The sequence below is a fragment of the Acomys russatus genome, chromosome 7 (genome assembly GCF_903995435.1).
Source record: "Acomys russatus chromosome 7, mAcoRus1.1, whole genome shotgun sequence".
Classification (NCBI taxonomy): domain Eukaryota; kingdom Metazoa; phylum Chordata; class Mammalia; order Rodentia; family Muridae; genus Acomys; species Acomys russatus.
The window spans coordinates 9,698,898-9,726,269 of record NC_067143.1 but is presented as its reverse complement, the minus strand read 5'-3'; the positions used below and the strand labels follow the sequence as shown (position 1 = coordinate 9,726,269).

The following is a 27,372-nucleotide window of genomic DNA, read 5'->3' as shown; positions in this document are numbered from 1 at the left end:
CTATTATTGCACTCAATATATAGGAGTATCAAACCATTGTCCAATGTTTCATTAATTCAAAAAATGTGTATTACATATCTTCTGGGTACCAGTCATTATGGTAAAGATACGGAGAGCAAGGAAGAACAGCTCTGTGACACCTGCCCTAGAGATAGTCAAGTGGAAGAGCCTAACAATGAAAATGGTGAATGACAGTAAAGGATGAAACTTGTCACCTCCAGACTCTGGGAGGGTGTCAGGGGACACACATTTCTAACCTAGGGATAAACTTTAGCTCAACTACACCATAACCACACCCCAGTGCTAACCATAAGCTGGCATGTGGGCATCTGTCTGCAGCTGAACTATCTGTTCTCTGAATAAAGCCCCAGTATTACCTAATTGCTCTTGTCTCCTTGATGAAAGACCTTGACTCAAGCAACTTATAATAGCAAGGGTTTATTTTGGCCTGCATTTCAAGTCTAATCATGATGGGAGAGATTAGTGACTAGGGCATCAGGTGGCTGGTCACACTGCACGTGCAGTCAGGAAACTATAATGAATGCCTATGTTCAGTTAATTTTCTTCTTTCTAGTTGTCTGCCAGTTACGATGGGTCTTCCCACCTCAGTTTACCTATGTTAGACAGTCATCATAGACCCACCTAAAGGCTAACCAAATCGAGATAGTTCCTCACAGGGCTGTACAAAGCCTTGTCTTCTAAGTGAGTGTAGGTCTTCTCATGCTCAAAATTGGTGTTAACTACTACATAACTCTAGTGTTCAGAAAAAGGGTCAGAAGTAGGGAGTGGGTTAGTTAATTTGGCCACTATGGCACAATAGGTTGAGAAGGCAGGGTAAATCCTTGTTCTGTTCACCAAACAATGCCACTGGTGTAGGTCTCGATCATGCAAGAGGTGGGCTACCAACCAAAACTTCTCCAGTTGTTTTCAAAATTTTCCACTTGGCTGCCTGCCTTCTTCACGAACTTCCTCTTTGTAGGGCTGTTGATCACCTTCCTCCTCAAGTAAAATCTCTCAACTTGCCTGGCCACGGGCATACGCATCATTAAGATAGGTGTGCCAGCACCTGTCAGACCTTTTCAGGGTCCCATATGCAGAACTTTAATGTGTGATAATGAAATATGCAGGTTTCCACAGCTGATGGGTGAGATATGAGAACACTGGGGATCTCTCTGCTTTCCTCAGTCTCACTCCGTCCATATGCCATTCCTTCTGGTAAAATTATTGTGAGCTTGTATAATCAATTTGACACTTTCTACTTAAGAACTTATTTCAGATACTAATAAGGTTTTTATTTTGTTTGTTTGCATTACTCCCAACTATAACTTAAAAAGTACTGTAAATTTAAAATAAAAAAAAAAAAAGGCAGATATTTAAGTTAGCTCCTGGCTTTCCATTTTTACGTCCAATTTTTCATAGTTGGAAAATAAACCGCAAGAAGTTGTGAATAACTGAGTGTGTGGCTTGCATTTCAACATTCTATTTATATAGCATAGAACTGTGAGTCCTGTGACTGTGAAGGGATTTGACCAACACAGTTAGTAGTATAACTGAAGGAAGTTTAAGTGTCCTTTCTAGGAGGGAACTCATGCACCATCAAAGACCACAGGGGATTCCTAACACAAAGATCCTAAACACCATCAGAGGAAAAGAGGACAGTGTAGGTGTGGGAGCCTTCTGCACTAGTTCAGCTTCATTATTTAAAGGTATAATACACACTTATCAGACAAACTTTATTGTATGATTAACTCATTAAGAATGTCTACAGGAAAGCAAGATCCCTGTCTAAGTTGTATTACTAAATTTTAGTGGCTCAGGAGAAAAGTCACCTTTTTTTTTAAGGTTCTGAGAAAGCCCCAGAACTGCAAAAAAGAGTTCTGATTTATTACCAAGTCATATCCCAGAGCGATGAGAGTGTTGGAATACACTTTCAGGAAAATTCCTGTTTGTCTATATTGCGATAAGCATTGTTAATTCAAGTCAGCAATATTTATTGCATTTCAATTTAATGGAAAAAAAATCAACAGTGGTCCTTATCACCTTCCCTTCCAGTGAGTTGTTGATTCTCAATTCACACTGGCTGGAGTTTCAGATGGGGTGAGTCAAGTGTGGGGCAGTAAGATGTTTGCATTTCAACTGTGTGTATGGCGTTTCATATAGTCCAGGATGTAATCTACAATGCCTGATGTGGTACCCTGGCCACCCATGTCTGGTGTGTAGATGGCTTTGTTTTTTAAGGATGCCATGATGGCAGTGCGGATGGGAGTGGCGTAAGAGTGGAGATCAAGGTAGTCCAGCATGATACAGCTGGTCAGCAGCATGGCGACAGGATTGGCAATGTTTCTGTGAGCTAACTCTTGACCTATTGTCTTTGAACCCATCTCAAATATTGCATAAGAGTCACCATAATTGGCTCCTGGTACAAGTCCTGATCCTCCAACCAGCCCTGTGCAGACACTGTTGATAACGTTGCCATAAAGATTGGGCATCACCATGACATCAAACTGCTGGGGATTGGATACCAACTGCATGGTGGTGTTGTCTATGATCATACTCTCTAAGGTGATCTGAGGGTAGTGGGCTGCCACATCCTTACAGCACTGCAGGAAGAGCCCATCTCCCAGTTTCATGATGTTGGCTTTGTGAACAGCTGTCACTTTTTTGCGCCCCATCTTCTGAGCCAACCTGAAGGCATACTCAGCAATGCGCAGAGACTTGGACCTTGTCACAATCTTTAGACTCTCGACCACCCCTTTCACGCTCTCGTGCTCCAGGTTAGTATACTCGCCCTCTGTGTTCTCCCGAACAACTATGATGTCTATGTTCTTGTGTCTGGTCTCCACACCAGGAAAAGTCTTGAAATGGACTACACTGGCGTAGAGGTCAAGGATGGTGCGAAACTTGGTGTTGTGAGATTTGTGAGTGGCAGGCAGATAGTGATTGGTTGCAATGTTGCCCTTCAGAGCAACGCGGTTCCGACGGATGGCCATAAGAGCATTGTGGATCTCCTCCTCGTTAGATGTAGAGGTCACCCACACTTCTTCAAAGTCCACTGGCACACACTTTGATCGGAATATTCTCTTGACGTGAACCATAAGCTCAGGCCCAATGCCATCTCCGGGAATCATAGTCACTGTGTGTCTTCCACCATATTTAGCGGAGGGAGCCACTGTGTGATGTAAGCAGACGTTTCTCCAGGGAGTCACAAGCTCGCATACAGCTTCCCTAGCACAGCCAAGAAGAGCAGGTTGGAGAATTGCCTTCACAGAGCAGCTGGCGGCTGACAGCATCTCCACTATCACGCCTGTCCCCTTGCTCTTTCTTAGAAATGGCTTCCCCTGGAGTTCTGAGGCAATGATTCCTCCTCGAGTCACAATTCTCTCTCCTTCCTCACATTCTGTTTCACAGACATTCTGCTCTAGTAAGAATGCTAGGCATGGAAAGATAGGGTGTCCGCACTAAAAGCGACAGACATTTTGGGGTTGGGTAATAATTCCACACATCACATTATATGTACTGTGCTCTGTAAATATAAGTTTTAGAATAATGGTTTCTTGGTTGAAAAACGAAATTTTCTTCCTCTCTCATACATATTACATCCCAACCACAGTTCCATCCCTCCACTCCTCCCAGTCCATTTCCCCAACCACAGCCCTCTCCAGACCTACTCCCTGTTTCCCTGTGCCCCTCTTAGTGCAGCAGGCAGAGCGTCAGTCTCATCTTTTGAAAATTTAATACATGGAGACTTTGCATTTTGTCATATCTATCATCTCAAGCTCCCTCCAGCTCCTGCCAGGCTTTCCCACCACATCTCCACTCAAATCCCATGTCCTTTTAAAGTAATCACTAACCTACCAGCTTTGATTAGCACTTCCCATATGTGCATGGGTGAAGAGTCAGCACGCAACAACACAACTGTGCCATATCCCTAAAGAAAACAGACCCTCTTTCCCAAAAGCCTGTGTCTGGGGAGCTCATAGGCACCAGGGGAGACCCACTATTGTCTTTTAAGTATGTTTATGTTCAGAGACCTGTGCCACTTATCTCAACCTTGGCCAGAGAAACTCCTTTTGACAGTAGCTAGTGTTTAGTGCAGAGACTCATTACTAGTTACAATACTGAGAATAAATGACTCAGAATATGGAGCTGTAGGTGGGATGACTGCGTCAACTTCCTCTGACTTGAGAGGCATGGAACATATAAAAACGAGCCAGAAAGACCATAAGAGACAGAGGATGAAGAAGAAAAGATGTGAGATGCTGTGTCCTGGACATTTCATGACTGCTGCACACATAATTTAATTTGTTTAACTGGACTTTATTTTTCAATAATTACAGAGTCACAGAAGACTTGGGAAGAAGATACTGGTACTCCTGAAAAACCCAGGGCATGCATGGCATCAGCACATATTTCTCCATGGCCAGAATCCTGCCTGCAAATGATATATATTTAGTAACTGATGACTGACCATTGGAAATCCTTTGTCATTCATAACTATGGTTTGCTTTAAGGTTTTCTTCCAAGCTTATGCCTGATACAGATTTTCACAAATATACAATGACATGTATCTGTTGTTAGAGTGTCATAATTGGGTTTCTCACTTAACACATTATCAGAAAAATGCTGAGTAAGAAATGCAATGCCTTGAACTACCTATATATTTATGGTATGACCATCCCTGGATCTGACAGAAAAATATGTTTTAATAACGTAGGTTCATCCTGAAATGCGAAAGCCACTGGGCTAAAAAATGACCCGAACAGGATGAGTAGCAACATAAGGGTGAGGCCAGAGATACAAAGAATAATGCTTCCAGAGAGATTTAGCTCAGTAGGTCTGGGCTAGGCCTGGGGACACGGAGCATGGTTCTGAATGTATTTAACAGACTGGAGGAAAGATGTGCAGTCGATGAAAGAATGGGCAGCATTGGAAGAACAGTAACGGGATGAAGAAAGATTATCAAAATGAGCTCAGTTGCAGTATGCTATGTCTCTGAAGCCTGGAGGACATCCACACAATGACCTCCAGAGAGTGCCATAATAAATGAGTCTGCAGCCACTGATGAGAGATCATAGGTGATGATATAGATTTAGGCATCATCAACACAGCAGACAGTTACATAGGAGTGTGAACAGTAGCCTACAGCAGATGATTCCAACTTTGATTTTGCTATTACAGATGACAAATGGCATTACAGGAGATAACCCCATGTAGGCACACACGTATACATATACATTTGCGTGCGCGCGCACACACACACACACACACACACACACACACACACACACACACATACACAAAGCAGTAGACTGAACAGAACAAAAGGTTTCTAATTTTTTTTTTGTAGGAAATAGTAACAAAAAGTAAAACTGTATGGGCAAATGATTATGAAATCTCTTTATTGGCTTTAAACCATATCACTTTAAAGGGAAAACGTAGGTGCAATTCTACTAATATTAAAACTGCACTGAACTATAAATCAAAGATACAATTCAGGCCTCTCCAGGTAACATAAGAAGAGCAGCAGGCAGTATCCCAGACTGAGAAAAATAATTATAATCTCAGCATCAAAATGTATGGAAGTTGTATTTCCATGTAGTCTTTATGCTAATGTTATAAGGCACAACTGAGTGAACCTCTCATTTGGATGACTGCTTTACTCCGGATGTGAAAGTTTGAAGGGCTTTAGGGCACCCTCACTCTTCTTTCTATCCTATGAGGAAACAGGTGAATATACAACTTTTATTAGTTTCTTTTCTTGTTTAACGTGTAAAAAAAAAATATCAAGGAAACATATACACCTATAAATTCCCAGTTCACAGACTGCAGCCTAGCAGGATGGTTGAAATGTTAAAAAAAAAAAAAAAAAGCAATCTTTATTAATTCTACAAGAACTTAACCCACTGTATTTTGAACATTTTCCTCCCTCCCCTTACAGATTCACCACCCAACTTTGTGTTCACTCAACCCGTTTGGTCCTAGCTGCAAGGGCTGAATATTCAGACCCTTCAGGGGCCTAAAGATAACTAACTCCCCCCTCCATGGCTATCAGTTGCCTACAGTCTCTAAGCTAGCGGTGGGAATTTGTGCCCATCATCTCCCTCTGTGCTAGTTTTGTTTTTCTGGCTTCACCTTGCACAGACCTTGTGCATGCTGCCACAACCATTGTAAGAAATGCTACGATTACAATAACAATAGATCGTAGGCATTTCGGGAAATATGAGCCAATAAGTTATGAACAACCCGCCGTCAATCCAACCCAAGATATTGTCCTGAAATCCAGTTGAAGAAATGTTGCATCCTATGACAGTAAATCTGGGGTGAGTCTGAATCATTGAAAAAGGGAGCCACTCACAAGTAGTTACAGTAAGTGCAACATTGTTAGGCCATAGCTGATTGTGACCCAGTAATAATGTCATGCCAGTGGGGTCAAGAAGTCCTTGGCTGGGAATATGTCTGCGGAGACAGCCTAAGAAAGAGATGACAGTAATGAAGGGGACTTGGAGAAGGGTAACTAGAGAAGAAATGTACTGGCATGCTGGACATGCAGAAAGAGGCCACTGTCATCTAAAGCAGGTGACATATCCGTGGACAGGAGAGTTAACACTATCACAATCCTGAACAGAGAAAAGCATGAACACTAACAGCAACCAGTGGCAACCTAAACAATGAAGGCAGATTAATGTTTAAGAACATGGGATCCAGAGCCAAGCGACCTGTTACATCTGGTGTGTGTGTGTGTGTGTGTGTGTGTGTGCCTTATATTTTATTCATTTATTCATTTATTTTTGTACGTGGATGTGTGTCCGTGGTATGTGTCATGTGTATACACACATGCTCATGTGTGTGACACCTGTGTGAAAAGGTACATGTGCACATGAGTGTATGTGTGTGCAGAGGGCAAAGGGTAAAGATGTTGAGAGTCTGTCACTCACATCTTACCTTATTCAATTAAGCTGGGCTTCTCAGTTGAACACAAGCTTCTCAATATGGCAAACTGGGTAGGGATCTGACCTACTTCAAGAGCGCTGTAATTAACAGTTGAGCTGCCACACCCACCTAGCATTTACATGGGTACTAGGGATCTGACCAATCCTTACCCTTGTTTGGCAAGGGCTTTTATCCATGAAGGCACCTCCCTGGTCCTCCACCTTAATTTCTGAGACTAAAGAAAGCTAACTCTCTCAATGAACCCAAGTCTCATCAATACAGGCAGATGGGCCACAGTACAGCAAGCACCAGGAATCTGCTTGTCTCTCTCCAGCTCCCTATAGCACTGAACTTACAGGTATGCGTCACCACAGCTGGCTACCTACGTGGGCGCCAAGGATCTGAATGCAGGTCCTCGCGCTCGCACAGCAAGAACATTCCAGATGGAGCTGTCTCCCAGCTCTCACCACCGCACTCTCTTCAGATTGCATGACTGCTTTTAGAACCTGCATTCCAGTGAGAAGAGAAGCGTAAAATAAAAATGGATACACAGATGGCAGACTGATAAGCATGCAGATCTCCTAACGCTACAGTAAAAGTTCCGTGCAACAAATACAAATACATTGACCTTCAGAGAATTTGAATTCCAGACAGACTATGTATATGTATATGCATATATATATATATATAATAGCTTATATATAATAACTTCTATATAATAATTCATATATACATGTAATGAATAAATGTGTGTAGAGACGTGGTACTAAATGGTCCTTAGTGACAGGGCTGGGATGACACCCCTATGTACTTGGTAGGAATGCACAGGAGAGGGACCATAAGGAATGACAAGTAGCAGAAGGTACAGATGGGGAGAGAGGCTCTCTGAAATGCAGACATAATTGAAAGGCCTATAGGGTGCACTAAGTGTTCCTGGTTGGCTGGGTTTATGTGGGAAACTAGGTACAGGAAAAAAAGGGGAAATAATTGGGGTCAGAGATTAGGCATCTTCAGCGGCAAACTTATGATCTCTATGATACCCTGAGGGCAGCATGAAAGGATTCAGGAGTTAAAATGAAAGGCTTTCACTAATACAATTTTAAAAAGGAAAGCATGCATTAGAAAGAGTAAAAGCGACAGAAAACCTCAAGGGTTATGGTGACTTTATAACAAGACTTACCTTGATACAAGCAGAAAAATTTAAATCCATACACATACATATACATGCATAAGCATGCACAGGTGCACACACAGAGAGAGATAGAGACAGAGACAAAGACAGAGGCAGAGAGAGAGAGACAGAGACAGAGAGACAGAGACAGAGAGACAGAGACAGAGAGAGAGAATGTGTTTGAAGTTCATTTGATGTTTCTGAGACCCAACTCATTGATAATATTGCTTTACATTTTCCCAAAATGACACAGTCTGTTTCATTACACATTAATACGATCTCTTGATCTCTTACCTAGATCCTGCCTTTAACAAAAGTAATGTGCTAAGGGATAGTAATTATTCCTTATAACTGAAAAACAAACAAACACACACTGGGCCTTGGTCTCCTCACCCTAATGTGTGCTCTTCTCCGATGTTGTACAGCCTTCTTCAGGGCTGTGATGTCAAGATGGGCTATGCCCCACCCATGAGATGGGATGCAAGAGTCACAACAGCAAGCGCACATATCACTATAGCAGACTTTCAAGCCTTTGCAAAGCATGCTGGTAATTATGCAGAACTACCAGTATCTGCAAACACACATCTAGGTAAAGGGTCCTTTAAAAGCATGTCCTTGCAATAACCCTGTCTCAAAGACCCACGGAAGTTCTATTTCTCTCTTTTTTTCCCCCCCGTTGTTTAAGTTCGCAAATATACAAGGGTCATGAGAATTACTGAGGATAAAAGTGTGAAAATTGGAAAGCCGATAAAGGGATGTTGCCTGTTCCATAGACATTGAAAGTCAAGAGAAAAGCACAGCACTTGAAGAAAAGAAAATAACTGGGTTTACAACACAAAAGGAAATCCTAGGGACTGGCAGATGGAAGTGAGGAAAGAGTGACCTAGAGTCTGTTTCAAAGATATATATCCAATCAGTTCCTCTTCAGTCTGCCCTCACAGATGGCTGTGGCCCCACCAGCCTAGGAAAAGATGGGAGTTTGATTTTTGGTCCTAAGAAACACTGCATACAAATGAATACAGGCACGATATTGACTATCAGTGAAAGAAGAAAGCCATATTGAGTGCTATAATGTGGCTATCTCTGCCTGAGCAAGAGTATTGAAGAGGATTTTCAACAACGCCCCCAAACCCTAAAATAAAATATTAACAATCAGGTGTTTTCCAAGAGAAGAGCCCCCAGCTGAAGTTCATGATCAAACTGCACACCAGAGATGAGTGGACCCAGTCTCACTTCTCAGCTCTTAAATATGAGTGAAAAGCCAGGGGGAGCATTGGTGGAAAACTTCTAAATTAAAAAGCAGAAAACAAAGCGACTCAACAGGCAAACATCACTAGGGAGGCACAAGAACCTACTTCATGTATCATTGCTAATGATTTCCATGAAGAGGAAAAGAACAAAAGATTCATGAAACAAAAATGGTATGCTCTGAGAAATAAAGATGGAGAGAAAAAGTAGTGCCCTGATACAGAAGAGGTCAACAGAACTAAAAGAAAGGAGAAATTGTTGGAAAGGAAAATGAGAAACGTCCACATAAGAAGATGCACATAAGCATGAAAGCTAATAAGAAAACTGCAAGACCAGGCATCAATGTCATAAGAGTGCTAGCAAATGGAATGGAAGGCAAATCATGTATAGGCCAAAGAATACAGAATTCACCAAAGTCACATTTAAAGTTTATGAGTTTCAAAGTGAAATAGTTCACTGAGTATCTATCAGAATAAAGGAAAGTGAAACCACTTTGTTCTAGTTTCATTTCCATTGCTGTAATTAAAAAAAAATCCTGACAAAAGCAGACTAGAGGAAGAAAGTGTTTATCTGGTTTACAATTCCAAATTGCAGTCCATTGTTTCAGGAGAGTCAACATCACATGCACAATCAAGAGTGAAAGGCTAAACACCTCCTTGCTTGCTTGCTTCCTTTCAGCTACCTTTTTTTTTTCTTTTATTATTCAGGACTTCCTACCTAAGGAACCCACAATGGCCTGCATTTTACTATATCGATTAAATATTAAGATATTCCATTGCAGATATGTCCATGGGGAAATCTAATATAGAAAATAATTAATGGAAATTCTCTTGCCAGATGACTCTAGGCTGTGTAAAACCGAGCAGCACATCATGTCACTATGGAACCTAAAGGAAAGGGAACAAGAAATACGTTGGGTTTCAGCAACATCATAGCCTAACTAGAATGATGCCTTAAACATCTCAAGAAGAAGCTGATTTATAGAGTGACATCCTTTTTTAAAGCACTACTCTTATCTTGTTCATTATGTTCCAGGTTTCTAAGCAACCCATAAATATCCAGTCAATATTTTTTTAGAGAGATAGAGTCTCAACACTTTCCCAACATATGCCTCTGTCAGGTGTTTCACCAAGCTACAGCAGTAATACAAGGAAGAGCAGAGACAGTGTCCCAAAACAAGGGCTCCCTTCCACAGGGAGAGCAACAGGCATCCCATGGTAGGAGCTGGGGAGGGAGCTTATAAATCAATCACACAGGGGTGGCAGGGTTTCAGATGGAGCAGCTAACATCTTACAGGGGATCTATTTCTTGGGTGGGAACCGAAGAGTAAATTATGTTAAGTACATAATAAATTAATCAAGAAGATGATTGTTTATGGTAAGGGGAACAAAGAGCCTTGCATATGAGAAAAGCAATGTTGTGTCTCCCATATCGTGTTCATGACCACTGCATAACCGGGCCCACTAACCAAACCACAGAATACTGACCTAGCAAGAGTGTAAAGCCATAGACAGCAGCCAAATTAACATACGTGAGGGGGAGGGGGGAAGTTAACCTATAAATTGTCGAAAATGGAACTATGATAGTGTCTTAAGAAGGTCACTGTTTCGAAACACCAAGGAAGCAGAGAGGGAATCTGTAAACAGAATTGAGCATGGATGCCTCATGGGTAGGGAGTTAGGAATGGCTCCTGGGGGCCCATTTTTAAGTAAAGCCTATCAAGGCAGTGATATGTGAGAGTTGAAAGTCACATACGCCCTGGGTTCTAAATCTGGCTGCTTCATTTGCGGCTATTGGAGCGTGCCCCTGACAAAGCTGTTTACGATGCTTTCACTTAGAGCTGTGAGTATCTGGCTTGAGCAACATGTTAACCCTTCTCTGCCTCAGTTGCCTCTTCTGTACATGAGGGGAGTGTCGTCTTCATAGAGACTGGCAAGAATTGAACACATGCAACTTGAATGTTGCCTAGGTCATATGAATACAGTATTTTGGAGCAGCCCCAGTCCAAACAAATAGGATGAAAACAATATGCTATTTCTCTATATTTGAACTCATCTTGTATAGTTTGGTTCAAATTTAAATTATAATTTTAAAAAAATCCAAGAATACAGTAGCATTTGTAGTGTACTGAATACTTTGATAGCTGAGTGCAACCTATTCGTAACCTCATTTATTATTTATTCACAGATATAGAAAATTCCTCTACTTACAGAGTATTGGAAGCACTTAACATCCCACTCTTCCTTCACTTAACAATTTGAAAAATTGATGTAAGGTATTAATATGTCTTCTAGAGGGAAATGAATGAACTCCCATTTATAATCCCCCCTTACCCAGAGAAATTATTTGAAGATCTGTCTTCATATTTTGTGAATGCTGACTAATTTTTAATAATCCTCAAGCCCATGTGAGTATGGGCTAAAATTTATTCACCTAAAGAAAAAGCGAGAGGCCATTCAATAACCCTCAAGACAAAATATCATTTCCCTCCTGCAGATGAGGACTCCGTCTGCTGCATGCTGATTAGCAGTGACTGGGACAGCAGCTGGAAGACAGAGCTCTCCTTCACTCAGATATGGCTTGGCACGGAATGCCAGAGCAGAGAAATGTGCTTACCCAAGTGACCAACCAAACATGAGTGTTCCATGTGGCTTTCACTTCCTGACTATCAGAGATTGTGTAAAAAACAAAAGACCCCAGGATACTCTGGACTGCCAACGCACCATGTGTGTGTATCCACACTGCCAGTCATGACATCGCAAGGTCTTCTGCCTGTTCACAGGGACCCCTAATAAAGACGTTCTCATCTGACAGAGGGAGTCTCGGGGATGGTGATCTTTCTCTTTCCTGAGGGAGCCTGGAATACTGCCTGTCAAAGATAATTACCAGCAGAACAGAGAACCTAGCACTTGCCTATTACCTTGTTAACACATCCACATAAGCACAGATGAAAGGAACACAAGAGGGTGAGGCTTGCTAGAGGCCTGGGTTATGGTACCCACTGAGGTCTGCATGTCAGAAAGTACAACTAAACAACTGCTCTCAAAGGCAAATGAGATGGCCCAGCTCTTCGGAAATTAATTTTAGCCACAGGTGACAGAGTCAGGGGCTCCTCATATTGATAGACAGAGCTTTGCCTGCTGCTTGATAGAAATGTTTTTGAAAGTTTTATGTTGGCTCCGACCCTAAGCACAGGATGTGGACTGGGGGCTTTGCCTCTGCGCATCTTTCCAGAGAGGTGTCGGTTGCCACAAACTCGATGGTAGAACCTGGTGTAGTCTGTAAAGGAAAAAGCTCGATTCTCAGTGGGATGCTGTTTGCATGTTGTGTTCTGTGCACAGAAGTTGAGGGAAGAGTGCTGGGTGGGTCCCACTTGTCATTTATAGACCTTAATTCTTTATCATATGGAGTCCAGAAGCCCTTTCCTACATGAATATCACATAGGGCACTTCCTTGTTTTCTTCTAGCAGTTTCCATGTTTCAGGTTTCACATTCAGATCTTCAATCCCTTCAGAGTTAGTTTTTAACATCTCCGTCAAAAGATTAATGGTGGAAGTTACATGTACTCATGCATAGGTCTTTGATTTTGTTCCATTGTACTACATGTCTGGTTCTGTGACAGCACTGTATTGTTTTTATTGCTATGACTCTGTAATATATATTGAGATCTGGGCTGGGAATCCCTTCAGCATTGCCGCATTGCTGCTTTGCTCAGGATTGTTTTGGCTACTGGGAGACCTTTGTGGTCCTGTATGAGCAATAAGCTACTAAGAAATCCTGACAGTGGGAGAAAGAGTCTTCCCTAGGGAAGAACACATCAACTGCTTAGCCATTACCAAATGGTAAGCCTTGAAAACATATACCTACAAGTAATATTATATAGACTGCATAGATTTTATTTATATAATTAGAGATATACATTAAGTATGTGCAAATATATTTATGACAATCAAAAATAGTTTCCTCATTTATAAGAAAGCAAATGGGGAGGGAGAATGGGAGGATACAGGTGATAGGATAACAATTTAGATGTAATCTGAATAAATTAATAAAAAAGAGAGAGATGGAAAAAAGGGGGAAAAATAAAGCAAATGGAAGAAGGGAAAGGGGTAAAATGATGCAATTATATATATTTATATATATATATACACACATAAACAACCAAATGGAAAAAAGAAAAGAAAGGAAGGAAGAGAGAAAATAAGGAAGGGCTGAGTCAACAAATGAAATGAAGGGATGGAGGTGGGAAGAGAGATAAAGAGAAAGGATAATGAGGGGGAAAGAGAGAAGATGGAGGGAAGAGAGGAAACACAGGAAAAAAGAAAGAAGACAGAGGAAGGAGACAGTGGGTAGGGGAGAGAAGGAAGATGCCCCCACCTCCCAGGTACATACCTACACCTTTGAGCCAGAAGTTGGTAAAAAGCAATGTTGTGGAATAGATCTTTTAGGGAGCATTTCACAACGACTCTGCTTAGTTTGGGTAATGCACAGCCTTCTTTTAAAAGGCACCTGGCAGCCTAGGACTTCATCCGCATGTACTTGGCACCCACTTCCTTCTTGAAACAATTCATTTAACAGCCTGCTATCAACCTAGCACCCCCATCTGCATCATCCTGCATGCACACCCCTCTCCAAACAGTAGAATGCTGTTTTCCCATTATTAGCCACCATAAAGCATATATTCTAGGCCCAGTTGTGCCTAGGTAAGAAGGACTGGAGGCTGGCACAGCCTAAACTATTTTGGATGCATGTGCTACAAGACAACTCTGTCTTCTAAGTGAACTTTTGTGGCAAGTCTCTCACTTACCATCTCATGCATATGCTTTACTGGGTGTTCACGTGATTATTAATACATGTGTTGGGTTTGTGGCTTATGCTTTAAGTCCTAGCACTCAGAAGTCAGACATAGCCAGATCTCTGTGAGTTCCAGACTACCCCGATCTACATAGTGAGTTTCAATCCAGGGCCATATAAGGAGAAGCTGCATTAAAAAAAAAATCAGATGCATTGAGAAGGGGTGCGTATAGTAGAGATGAGGTTATGTAGTTTGAAAGCTGTCACTCAGAAGAGAGAAGCATCTCAACAAGCCTTAGTGATGAACTCATCCTTCCAAGCCGTTGAGTCTTCTCTCTCATGTGGCCTGTCACTCAGAGCAGTGTCTCATCTGTTCTATCACTTTTTGAATAAAATGTTTTGTTTACCTCTGCAAGATCTCTTAGTCTTGACTTCATTCTTGAATAATATGCCAAGAACCAGGAAATACTCCTCCCAAACCCTGCTCACTGGTTACATAGCTATCTTTTAAAATACTAGTATCAGCCAGGTGTGATACACACACCTTTAATGCCAGCAGTAAGGAGGCAGAGGCAGGTGGATCTCTCAGTCTGGCCTACATAATGAATTCCAGGACATCTCAGGATACACAGAGAAACTCTCTCTCTCTTTCAAAAAACAGAAAACAAAACCAAACCAAACCAAACACAAACAAAAATACTATTCATTGATCTAACAGCATATCTACCTTGTAGATCTAATTGTTGCCTCTGAAGTCATCCCAGTGGGATATTTTCTCAACCCCACTCTTTAAGTAAGAAATAAATCACCAAAGCACCACTGATGGGTACCCAATCTCTATCCCTCTTTGGTTCTCAGCAAAAGATTGCACACAATTATATAAAGATTGTTCAGGAAAGGTTGAAAAAATTATATATCATGTAATCATGAAGGAAGGCTATTGGGAAAAATGACTAAAATAAATAGTAATGAGGACCCTGGGCATCTACTTCCTGAACATCCCTTCTTGGTGCAGATGCTGTGCTATGCAAAATACACAGTAAGACAGCAGTTCTGTCTTGTAAGACAATCTTGTATGGGAGATGGAGGCAGATGTGCAGAAACAAATGGAATTGAAAGAGGCGAGGGGTTGAATGCTAAGGGACCTAGAACGTGAGGCATGACTCAATTGCTTAGGGAGGATGAAATTTTAAATCACTATGAATATACATGTGTGTGTGTGTGTGTGTGTGTGTCTTAAATGCTCAGCCATTTCTCTATGCCCCTATGGAGAAATTTTATTCAAAACTCCGCACTCAGGCAAAATACATAGTAATGAGCACAAACACAAGGGATTGGAGAAAGCATGGCACGTTTACCAGCAGAAGTGAATCTGAGAATGCAGAAGAGCTGGTGTGGGCAGGACTTCTTTGCACACTTGGATAAGACTCTCTCAGAAGGAGCTGGGTGAAAATTCTACTGCATTTCCAAAAACAAATCCATAAATACAAGATGGGGAAAATCTTCTATCAGACAGGACAATACCCATAGTGCTTTGCGGAGGGTGGGAATCCGACCTAGAAAATATGCAGCTTCCTGAAGGGCCTGTCTTCTCAGCTAGGTCCCCAACTCTATGGAAAATTGCCCCCATCCCTGGGCCCAGTGCTTGTCTGAGGATAATCTTGTCAAATTGCACTGTAATTTTTCTCCCAGAAGCTAGTTCAGGGAAAGTGTTTTTCTAAGGTTTGAGTTTCGATGTCAGGTCTATCGCGAGTGATCCAAGCTGAGAGGCCCATTTGGCTCACAGTATATCCAAAGGATGGCAAATCTGTTTTTGAAGCCATTCAAAGGATAAGGTCATGCTTTTCTAGGAAAAGGAGAGTGGAGAGCTGAGATCCTTAACCTAAGGAAGCAAAGAGGTCGGCTTTAGTCAGTCAGCTACCATGGATATGTGAGACAAACACATCTCCCCGCCAACCTCAATTTGGGAGAACACCGACACCCATAGGCCACCTTATACACAAGGAACACTCTCTGTTATTTCCTCTAAAGGCCTCCAGATATTCCTTGCAGACTTTATTTCTTTGTTTCCAGCTGGAGGAAGCAGGTCTTTAATTTCTTGTACACTGTTCTTCCCTTCCACCTACCTGCCATCCCAGAGCACACCTGCTCCCTTTGCTCCCCTCCATGTTGGAGGAAAGCAAAAAGTGGCACTTCTGGAAGGCTGTAGGCCTTACAAGTCACTCTGTGGTGCCTCTCACAGCTGCACTGCAAGTCCACAGTGGCCACCTCCACCCAGCTGGGCTTGTTCAGAGATTGGTGAGAAATGAACAGTGCAAAGTGGGTGGAGGGAATGATAAAGCTCTCCAAGCAGGCAGTGCAGTCAGCCTATTGGTCTTTCCACCAGAGATCATCAGCACCTCTGCCACCTCCACATACAAGGGTTAATGGTGAAGACAACCCTGGCCAGAGAGCACTGATAGCATCGGTGGTCACTTAGAGGACCTCAGCTCCTTCGGGCACTTGCAGGCTGTCCTCTTGGCCAATTTCAGAGCTCCTTCTGCACCCACTGCTGTCTCTCCCATGAACTCCTTCCTCCCATAAGCTGAACAAATGTTACTTTAATATTAACCTTACACACAATATTTAATTTATGCATTTGTTTTCTGGGCATTGGGATTTTTAAAGTCATCTATTAATTCATTCTGAAGGCACAATTTCCATAATGTAATTTCTTGGGTAGGGAGGAAATGGCTTTCTTCCATCATTACGTTTTCTTCAGGTACCAATATGAATGTTCCATTTAGCCTTGCAATTAGTCTTATACTTAACATATGCTGACTGTTCAGAGACGCATTTATTATTTTCATTGCCTAATGCTGTAAAAGAGATACTCAGTATAGTTCAGTGCCTTGCATTTCTCAGGCAATCTTGACAGCTGAAGGGCTAGACATACGGGGAGGGAATCTTCACACATATGCTCTACTCTCCCCTGCAACTGACTCATAGTGTTCCTGCCACAGGAATTCCTTCCCACCCCTCACATTTCCATCTTCAAATCTAAGACCTTGTTTATTTCACACGTGTCTATTCACTTTCATGAGCCAGTACAGAAATACCACCATTAGGCTCCCCACTTCTATTTCCTAACTAAGACATACACTGAGCCCCTCTCTCGTGGTCCCACAGACACAGGCCTTCTCCACTACCGCACAGGTGTACAATACTGTCACTGTCTGGTTTAAGTCTACAGGCGCTTGGAACTAAGCTCTTTTAGTATCAAAGGCCATGCTTGCTCTCCTTGGTTTTACATCACAGTTCTTTGAACATCTGAGGTGTTCTTAATGGGCCAATACGTTTAGGATAAATAGTAGGACTGCCAAACGCCCCACCTGCTTGTCCCATATGGAACTTCCAATCAAATCATTAATATCTCCTTCACCCACTCTCAGAAGCATAGGCTTAAATGTATGTGCCACTCTATTTGGCCTTTCTCTCTCTCTCTCTCTCTCTCTCTCTCTCTCTCTCTCTCTCTCTCTCTCTCTCTCCTTCTTCCCTCTCTCCCCCCCCTCACTCCCCCCTCTCTCTCTCTCTCTCTCGTTCTCTCTCTCTCTCTCTTTATGTCTCTCTGTCTGTGTGTGTGTATGTGTGTGTGTGTGTGTGTGTGTGAGTGTGAATGTGTGTCTGTCTGTCTGTCTCTCTCTCTCTTTCTGTCTCTCTGGTTCTCTGTCTCTCTCTATGTCTCTCTGTCTATGTCCCTCTGTCTTTCTCTGTGAGTCTGTGTGTCTGTCTGTCTCTGTCTCTGTCTCTGTCTCTGTCTCTGTCTCTCTCTCTCTCTCTCTCTCTCTCTCTCTCTCTCTCTCTCTCTCTCTCTCCTCTCCCTCTGCTCTAACTCAGTAGTTCTCAGCCTTAAGGTTATGACCCCTTTGGGGATCACATATCAGATATTCTGCCTATCAGATATTTACATTATGATTTATAACAGTAGTAAATTACAGTGATGAAGCAGCAATGAAACAATGTTACGGTTGGAGGGTCAGCACAACCTGAGGAACTGTGCTAAACAGTTGCAGCACGAGGAAGGCTGAGAACCACTACTCTAGCGCCTGATATGAATAGTTGTTCTAAGTACTTTACTACACCTCCTACAATGATGAGCTACCATGCTAGAAGGGCAGCTAAGGGACTGAAACCTCCAGCACTGTGAACACCCAAACCCCTTCCTCTTCATAACTTGGTGATCTCTAATATTTTCTCAGCAATGCAAAGTTAACAGAAACTTCTCATTAGCCCACATCTTTCTCCATGCTTCCTGACTTAGTGAGGATGTTCTCATTCTTTCTGAAACTAAAGGACTGAGCACATAAAATAGCCTCAAAGTGTACCTGTTTGCTCAAGTCATGAGGAGGCAACATGACCAGTTCAGACTCCCATTCAACTGAACTTATCCCAGAATGTGGCTCCGAAGCCCAGATGCTCAGAGAGATTGCCCAAAGCCAGAAGCCTACTTGCTCATTGAGTGTCTGTGACATATAGGTCTTTTTCACCTTGATCCATTCTGTCACCTTGAAGCACTCACCTGTAGCTGCCAACATGTTCCTGGATTGTGGTTATTGATGGCTGGTTCCCCGGTGCTGGGCTGAGGCACCAGAATTCAAGTTCCTTGGCAGTAACCTACAACTCCCTTAGTCTCTGATCACTTCATCTGACATTCTCTGCCTGGCAGAGATGGAGACAGGTTATCTCAGGAGAGGTTGGTGCTTGCTCTTGACAGGAGAGGGGTAAATAGGCTACTGGATTAAAATGCCTTTTGTTCTGCGTGATGAATACATTTCTTGGAAGGTATGAGGTTGGCTAATGACGCCTATATTATATATGTATAGGCTTGGCACTAGCTCTAAGAACCATCAATTGTATATTTGCCTATACTTGCCTATGTTTGCCTATATTTGACGCCCTATCTAAATATGCGTTGACTTTCAGAGAAGCTTCATTTGTTTTGAACAACATGGGGTCTTAGCTGTTGCTCTTATCTTAAAAACCCCGTGAATGTGCAGGGACTGGAGAGGTGGGTCTGTGGTTAAGAGCACTTGTTCCTTCAGAGGGCCAAGGCTCAGTTCCCAGCACCCAGATGGTGGTTCACAAGTATCTGGACCTCCAGTTCTGGGGTCTCCTGTGATCTCTTTTACCCTCCGTAGGCACTAGGCACATAGCCAGTGCATGTACAGACAGAGAGGCAAAGCATGCATACACATAAAATAAGTAAATCTTGTGGCTAGGTTATGCTCCTGGCCCAGGCCCTGACGCTGTCTCTAATATACTGTCATCTCAGGATCATGAATAAAAAAGAATTTTCTTAGAAAACCTTTAGCTGTAATTAAACAGGTTAAAATGGGCTTCTTGATGCTTCACGATAAGGCTTCAGTCTACCTCACGAACCTGTGACAATTCTCTGTTAAAATGTCTGCTAAAGGTTACCAAGAAGAGACTTGATACCCTATGAGCATATACAGGAGGAGGAAATCCCCCTCAGTCACAGTCATAGGGGAAAATGGGAGGGAGGGAAGAATGGGAGGATACAAGGGATGGGATAACCATTGAGATGTAACAAGAATAAATTAATAAAAATTAAAATAAAAAAGGAAAAAAAGGAAAGAGCAATAAAAGGAACCACTTATCTGAAAAAAAAAATGTCTGCTAAATGACTCTTGCCTTTGAACCATATTTCTGATTCCTCTCAGAAGGAGGCCAAAATGGAAAGGGGAACACACTGAGAGGTATGCACATCGAAGTGCTTCCCAAATGCCTGCCAGGAATAGGGTAAAGTGGGCTGAAAAGCTGACATCTCAGCCTAGTCAGGTGACTTTCAACAGTTAGAAGCTCATTCCATGTGCCTAAGATATGTGTCATGACATAAAAAGGCTGTCAGTCTTCATTCGTGAATCCCAATATTTATAACATACCATGTAAGAGACTGAGTGTTTTACTAAAAAGCACTACAATTTATGACATAACCTAAATTAGAGACATTGGTTTATTCTTGCCCAAAAGGTAACTATTTTGGGGTTGTTTATGATCTAATTAATATCAGCCAGAGACAAAATAAGACAACTTTCTGTCAAGATCAATGGTTCTCAACTTTCCCAATGCTGTGACCCTTTAATACAGTTCCTTACGTTATGGTGATCCCCAACTATAAAATTATTTTGTTGCTATTTCATAACTGTAATTTTGCTACTCTTAAGAATCACAGCTTAAATATCTGGTTTGTGACCCACTGGTCGAGGTGATCAAGCTATAGCCCTATGAATCCAATGGATTAGGAAGCAAAAATCCATCATTTTAAGGAAGAGAGACGTGAGCAAGAGAGGGGCAGGGTGTGAGGCCAGTACAAAGACCAATGTTTGCATCCTTAAAACAGAAGATTCTAGATAACACCGGAGAAAGACCAGAAAAAAAGCTATAAAGTACCACATTACTCACTTAAACAATAAGACTATTTTAAATAAATAAGAGTTTTCAGGAGTGTATATATTGAGATGGAAAATAGCAACGTCTGAGACGCAAAATGTACCGGTTTGTAGTCAAATCTACCAATTATTCTTCTCTGACTGTGTTTTCCCTTTGGCTTGGTACTAAGAACCTTGGCCAGCTGGCTCATCTAGTCTTTGTACAAAATACACTGTACTCTAGCAAGACTATAATGAGTCTCTCACTTCAGTGTTTAGAATCTCTTGCTGCTTTTCTTCATAAAGAAGTCAGGCTAATAGGCCCGCACTTACCAGTGTGGTCAAAATGATACGAGCTGTTTAAATGGCATTTAGAAAATCTAAAAGTCCAGATTTGAAGGCCTCCCTGATGTTGGAGTCTGATCCCAAAGTAACACTGAGGACATATGGTAGCACCTTCTGGCTGCTAAGAAAGTGATGTCTCTCAACCCTTTGCCTCCCAACACTGAGCTGTTGTCCTGGGATTAAGTTCATTATTGCAAAAGTATTTTAACTTTGCGCTAGTGTCTTTCACACATGCCCCTGATTATCCACTTCCCTTTACATTTTATCATTTTGTTATGGCAACAGAAAAGGGGTTGAGGTAGCTTCTAGCCACATGGTCGAGCTCCAGATGCCATGCTCCTCATCACTGCGCCGTCCTGCCTGACTGTGAATGGATTCAGATGTGCACTGCATGGGTTCATGAGCAATCAGTCCAACAAGATTAGGGGCGGCTATGTTATGCACTCTGTGGGTTAGTGGTATTTCTTCCATATTCCTTGGGCAAGAAAGCAAGCTTGGAAAAGAAAAGGAGACGCCATAAATGACATGACATATGTTGGAGTTGAGATTTAAGTCCAAGAGTGTCAGATTCAAAATCTGTTTGGTTTATGACGCCAAGGGATTCATCTAACAACTCAGTTTCTATGAAATAGCACAAATTCCAAATTACCAGAGGCTACATTAATAAAGTTTTATTATCTGTAAACTCAGGAGCAATCCCAGTAAGTGATGTCCTAAAGCATGCCAGAAAATTACCCACAAATTGCCATGTGCCTTAGCCTTGGGAATGCTTGGACTCTCTGCTGAGTAATGGCTGTACTGTGAGATGGCACAGAATGTCACTATTCAAAGTTGATAGACATTGTCCCCGTGAGCTGGCCATTAGGAAAACATTTCACACGCTCCATTATGAACTGTCTTTAATGTGAAACTGATTTCAAAGTACAACAAAAATGCATGCTAGAGACTTGTTCCCTCCCTACTTCTGCTCCCTCTCATCTTAGCAGAGCTCAGGCTTTGAAGAACACTGGGCGTTCTACTCAGTACTTGGCCTCGTGGTGAAATTCCATCCTGAGACAGGAAATGTTGTACCATAGTAGGAATTAGATGGCCTCAGCCATGGATTCCAGCCACCTGCTGCTTTAATAACTACTAAGATGCTGAAAGCCAGACCTGAGCTCTCAACCCAAGGGGGTTTCACAAACAATGCCATTCCCTATCTTAAGGGCACTGTGATGTCTTTAGAAATCTTTTTTATATACTGTAAAAGCACAGATTAGCAGGCATACAGTGTCCTCCTGTCACTGATGAAAACCTACCCTGGATGTGGCAGAGTTGCTGTGTTGGTGACACAGTACTTCTAGCTTGTCTAGTGTGAACTGGGAAGTAGCACTCTTGTTTCTTCTGTCTTGGTTAAGGAAACTTACAGAAACTATTCCCTTGATTGGGTGGCTCGTGTTACATTTCTCTTGAATGAAGGTGTTCTTGAGACCTCACCTCTCCCCGAACATCAGAGCACACATGCACTGGCCTGAGTGAGTGTGACGTAGCTTTGCTTTAATAGCATAAAGCAAATTCTTTTCAAGTGAGTACACTGTCCCTCCCTGGTCAGCCATAAACATAGTCTTCTAAGAAGCAATGCAGTTCAAGACACCAAGGTTTGTCCTGGTGTGATAGCTCCGTGGATTAGCACACAGCTTGCTCTTTCAGAGTCCTGAGTTCAGCTTCCAGTACTCAGAGGCTCACAACTGTGTGTCCATCTCTAAGGGCATTCAATGCCTCTGGCCTCTGAAAGCACCTGTACTCACATGCACACGCCCAAACACATACACGTTATTTAAAAATTAGTAAAATAATCTTTAAAGATATTAGGGTTTAAGACAACCTTAGGCCACAGGAATTATGTCTAAACCTCCAAAACTGTCTATGTTGGAACTATCTAGGAGACTGAAGCCAAACCATTTTCCTGCCTTACCACTTCATAGCTGCAGAACCACCCTGCCTTTTAGAGCATGATAAAGTATTTCTTCTTCATGTTTATCTGCATATTATGGAAAGTATCTATCTTATCAAATTATAATATTCTTACAATATTAGCTTGTTGCTCCCAAAACAAAAAAATTAGTTTAAAAATATTTTAACAAATTCTTGTTTCTTTTATCATATCCCTGACCAGGATCTTTAAAACTGTCACATTAAAAGCTGCTGTCACCAGATGTAGGGGCACACATACCTATAGTGCCAGGGCTCAAAAGCTCATGAATTAGAGACAAGATAAAGTCTTTCCCCTCTGGTCAAATAATTAACAATAGTAATTGATTAAAATACAACTAAAATGTGATCAAGACAAAAGAGTTCGGTGACCCATCCAAGAATACGACAAAAAATAACCAACACACCAGTTCTTTCTTGCAAGTCTTAGAATAGAAGATTCACCAAAGAGAAGAAACAGGAAGCAAAGAAAGGAGCCACTGTTTTAACCAATAGCAATCAGTTATGTAGCTGAACAACTTGGAATGGTACAGGGCTGTGGTGACCTGTGCATGTCACCTGCAGCTCTGCTCAGGTGGTCTTTAATGATTCAGTGCTCCTCGCACCTCTTCCAAATGACCCACAGAACATTTTCTCTATTTATTCTAAAACTACCAAGACAGGAAGCGTCAGCAAAACCTGAACTGCCTTAATTTGATTGAATCCTGATAGAGGTAACAATGACGTGCTTCGCCCAACAAGAACGACCTTCAATCCCTGCATACGCCAGGCTTCCTAACTTCTGGACCTACAAAGGACCATCACAGTGTGCCAGGTTGAATGGTTCAGAAAACCATCCAGGCTCATCTTGTGTTTCAATGCACATATAACTGCCCCTGGCAGCAGTACTCAAGCAGAAACCACTCATGACCACAAATAGCTATGACCTCCCTCTTCTTTGTGGACACATGGACACTCTGTTCCAGTGCTAGATATGGCATGGATTGGGGGATCTGTCAAATTCATTGTGAGCCAGGGACAGGGTGCTCCCTTCAGCTCTGCCCCGAAAGCCATCTGGGTATGACCTGCCGCTGTCTCTCTGGGGCTGGAGAGATGCAGATGCTGAGAACCACAGACAAGTGAGCTCTCTTGGGAAGACACTGGGCAGCCACCCCTGGTGAACAACGGCAAGCACAAGAGCAGGTTACTGGGCACCTGTTAGAGCTCTATCGCTTCCTTACTGGGTACAGGCCCATTTGCACGTGCTGCCCTGCCTGACACTGTTTCACATAGCAGCTGAAATGAGGTTACATAAAGGCACCAGAAAGACACCGAGGTCCAAGTGGTTGAGTTAAAGGATGTCGCCTTTTCAGGATGTTGGTTCAAGTGAGAGGTCACAGGGCCTGGAGGATGCTGCCATAAACAAAGCTAGCCCTATTCCAGAAGGCAAGCAGAACATGTCTGAGTTGAAATAAAGAAAGTAAGTCATGACCGTGTTCTGGATTAGATGAAGCAGGAACCTGAAGGCAGGCTCGCATATACAACAAGGGGGGATGGTGAGGGTTAGCTATCCATCCCACTACTATTCTCCTGAAGAAGAGGAACAGTGAGGAGCACACCCAGATTATGTTTGCACACTATTTGCAAATATTTTTTCAATTCGTCCTTTGCTGTATTTGGCCAAATGAATTCGTGAAAACAACAGAGTCACCAATAGATGTTGGTGTCATATTCATGCAAAACATGAAAGACTTCTTCCTGAGGGTAATGGGGGCAAGAATGAACTTGGGTCTCAATTCTTCACTTCACTTCCTGGCTTCCGTCTCTCTGGCTTGTGGTTTCCGGCCTGTCTGTGCTCAGTCTGTTGCATGATTCTGATTCTACGCCTGCCTGGATACTGTCTCATTAATCTGTCCCTAACAGATTAATCTGTCTATCTCTCTTTTATTGGACAACACAGAAAGTATCAGACAGGGGAAGGAAGGAGGGGCACTTTACAGAAATCTTTAATCAACTTTCCCCAGGGATTAAGTTACTGACTCCAACCGACCCTCCCTGGCCCACATAACACACAGAGGCCATCAAGCCACATCCATATGCTGTTCCCATTGTTTGTGGAAGTTACTTATTTTATAAGATTGCTTTTAACAAATTTGCTGTTTCAAGCACTTATTTACTTTGATACAAAAACACACATGCATTACTTATGGAGCAGGTGCAGGGAAAAAAATAAGTGACTCAAGACTAAAGCTATGCATCAGCTTAGGTTGGAAAAGCCGAAACATGGCAGATCAAGGCAAGGAAGGTCGGCTGTCACACTGTTCTCTTAAGCAAAGTGCTGAGTGCACAGGACAATAGCAGTGTTATGCCTTCCGGGCTCAGCAACAGTTTCAGTCTCTTAGGACATAGATACTCTGGTAATAATTCTATCCTCATGCTTTGCTGCCCGAAAAGAGACCTGATTCAAAGAAAACAGCTAAGAAAATCGGAAGAAGTAGAAGATGCAGGCAAACCCAACAACAGCATTCAGCCCAGACTCCTGACCACTTAACTCTCACTACTATGTGAAACAGTGTCTTCCCAAGAGAGCTCACCTGTCCCTGTCCATGGTTCTCAGGATCTGCATCTCTCCAGCCCCAGAGAGACAGCGGCAGGCCATACCCAAATGGCTTATAGGGCAGACCTGAAGAGAGCACGGTGCCCCTGGCTCACACTGAATTTTTTTTTTATATAATCAGTTTATTAAATGTATAATGTAGTCATTTTTTCTTTTTTTCTTTTTTTCTTCTAGATTATTATTTTTTATTTTATTTTATTTTATTTTTTATTAATTTATTCTTGTTACACCTCAATGTTTATCCCATCCCTTGTATCCTCCCATTCCTCCCCCCCCCATTTTCCCATTATTCCCCTCCCCTATGACTGTTCCTGAGGGGGATTACATCCCCCTATATATTCTCATAGGGTATCAAGTCTCTTCTTGGCTACTTGCTGTCCTTCCTCTGAGTGCCACCAGGTCTCCCCCTCCAGGGGACATGGTCAAATGTGAGGCACCAGAGTACGTGAGAAAGTCGTATCACACTCTCCACTCAACTGTGGAGAATATTCTGACCATTGGCTAGATCTGGGAAGGGGTTTAAAGTTTACCTCCTGTATTGTCCTTGGCTGGTGCCTTAGTTTGAGCGGGACCCCTGGGCCCAAATCTGCCTATCATATTGTTCTACTTGTAGATTTCTAGGACCCTCTGGATCCTTTTATTTTGCTGTTCTCCCATGCATCTCTCATTTAGAGTCCCAATAGGATGCCTTCCCCTCTGTCCCAGTTTCCTGGAAATCTATCTGGTGCTATCTCAGAAAAATGGGAATAGGGCTTCTTCAAGACCCAGCTATTCCACTCCTTGGAATATACCCAGAAGATGCTCTAGCACACAACAAGAAAATTTGCTCAACCATGTTCATAGCAGCCTTATTCATAATAGCCAGAACATGGAAACAGCCTAAATGTCCCTCAGTAGAAGAGTGGATAAAGAAACTGTGGTACATATACACTATGGAATACTACTCAGCTATTAAAAACAAGGAATTCCCGAAATTTGTGGATAAATGGATTGAGCTAGAAATGATCATAATGAGTGAGTTAACCCAGAAGCAGAAAGACTCAAATGGTATATATTCACTTATATCTGCATACTAGCCCAAGGGGCATGTCCCACGAAAGCCTTCACACTGAATTTGATAGAACCATATCTGTCTCATATCTAGCATGAGAGCAGAATGTCTGTGGGCCTGTGCCTGTGACTGTAATGTAGAGGAAGACATAGCTCTTTGCTTATTAAGGATTAACGGATCAACTCAGGTGGTGGTGCATGCCTTTAATCCAAGCATTCAAGAGGTGGAGGCAGAGGCAAGTGGATCTCTGTGAGTACATGGTCACACAATCTACATAGCGAGTTCCAGGGAGGCCAGGGCTTTGTAGAGAGATCCTGTTTTTAAAAATCCAGAAACAAAAGAAGGGGTGATCATCTTTAAAAGCCAACCTTGCCTTGAACATAGTTTAAAAAGAGAAAAACAAAAAACAAAAAAAAAACAAGCAGTATTTTCACTCTCTATACCCAACCTCGCCCAATACAGCAACATCAATGGCTGGTGTGTTCTACAATGGTATCCATCCTTGGCTGCTTCTCTGAGATTTATTTATATTACTTATAATTACATGTATGAGTGTGGGGGAGTGAGCATGTGCATGTGAGTGTGGGTATTGTGGGGCTTGGGAGGAGATAGCGGATATCCTAAAGCTAGAGTTACAGATGACTGAGTCACGTGATACCGGTGCTAGGAACTGGACTCGGGTCCTCTGCAGAAACAGCAGGTGCTCCTAACCACTGAGTGACCTCCCCAGCTCCAGTCTCGGGGTAACCGGAATGTTTTGTCAATGATTGCTCTGCACCACACATCACAATGCAGCACTGAGCCTAGAGACTGACTACTGAATCTCTTAGGAAAGCTG

General features: G+C 42.4%; 2 protein-coding genes across 3 annotated transcripts in view; both read right to left on the bottom strand.

Moving 5' to 3' along the window:
- Positions 1-27,372, bottom strand: part of Nell1 (neural EGFL like 1) — an 884,393-nt gene that overhangs the window by 289,396 nt on the left and 567,625 nt on the right. The gene's annotated exons all lie outside the window — the stretch shown is intronic.
- Positions 2,118-3,296, bottom strand: LOC127191496 (probable isocitrate dehydrogenase [NAD] gamma 2, mitochondrial). Its single transcript, XM_051148613.1, has one exon. The coding sequence runs from the start codon at positions 3,288-3,290 to the stop codon at positions 2,133-2,135; it is 1,158 nt and encodes a 385-aa protein (XP_051004570.1). The 5' UTR covers positions 3,291-3,296; the 3' UTR covers positions 2,118-2,132.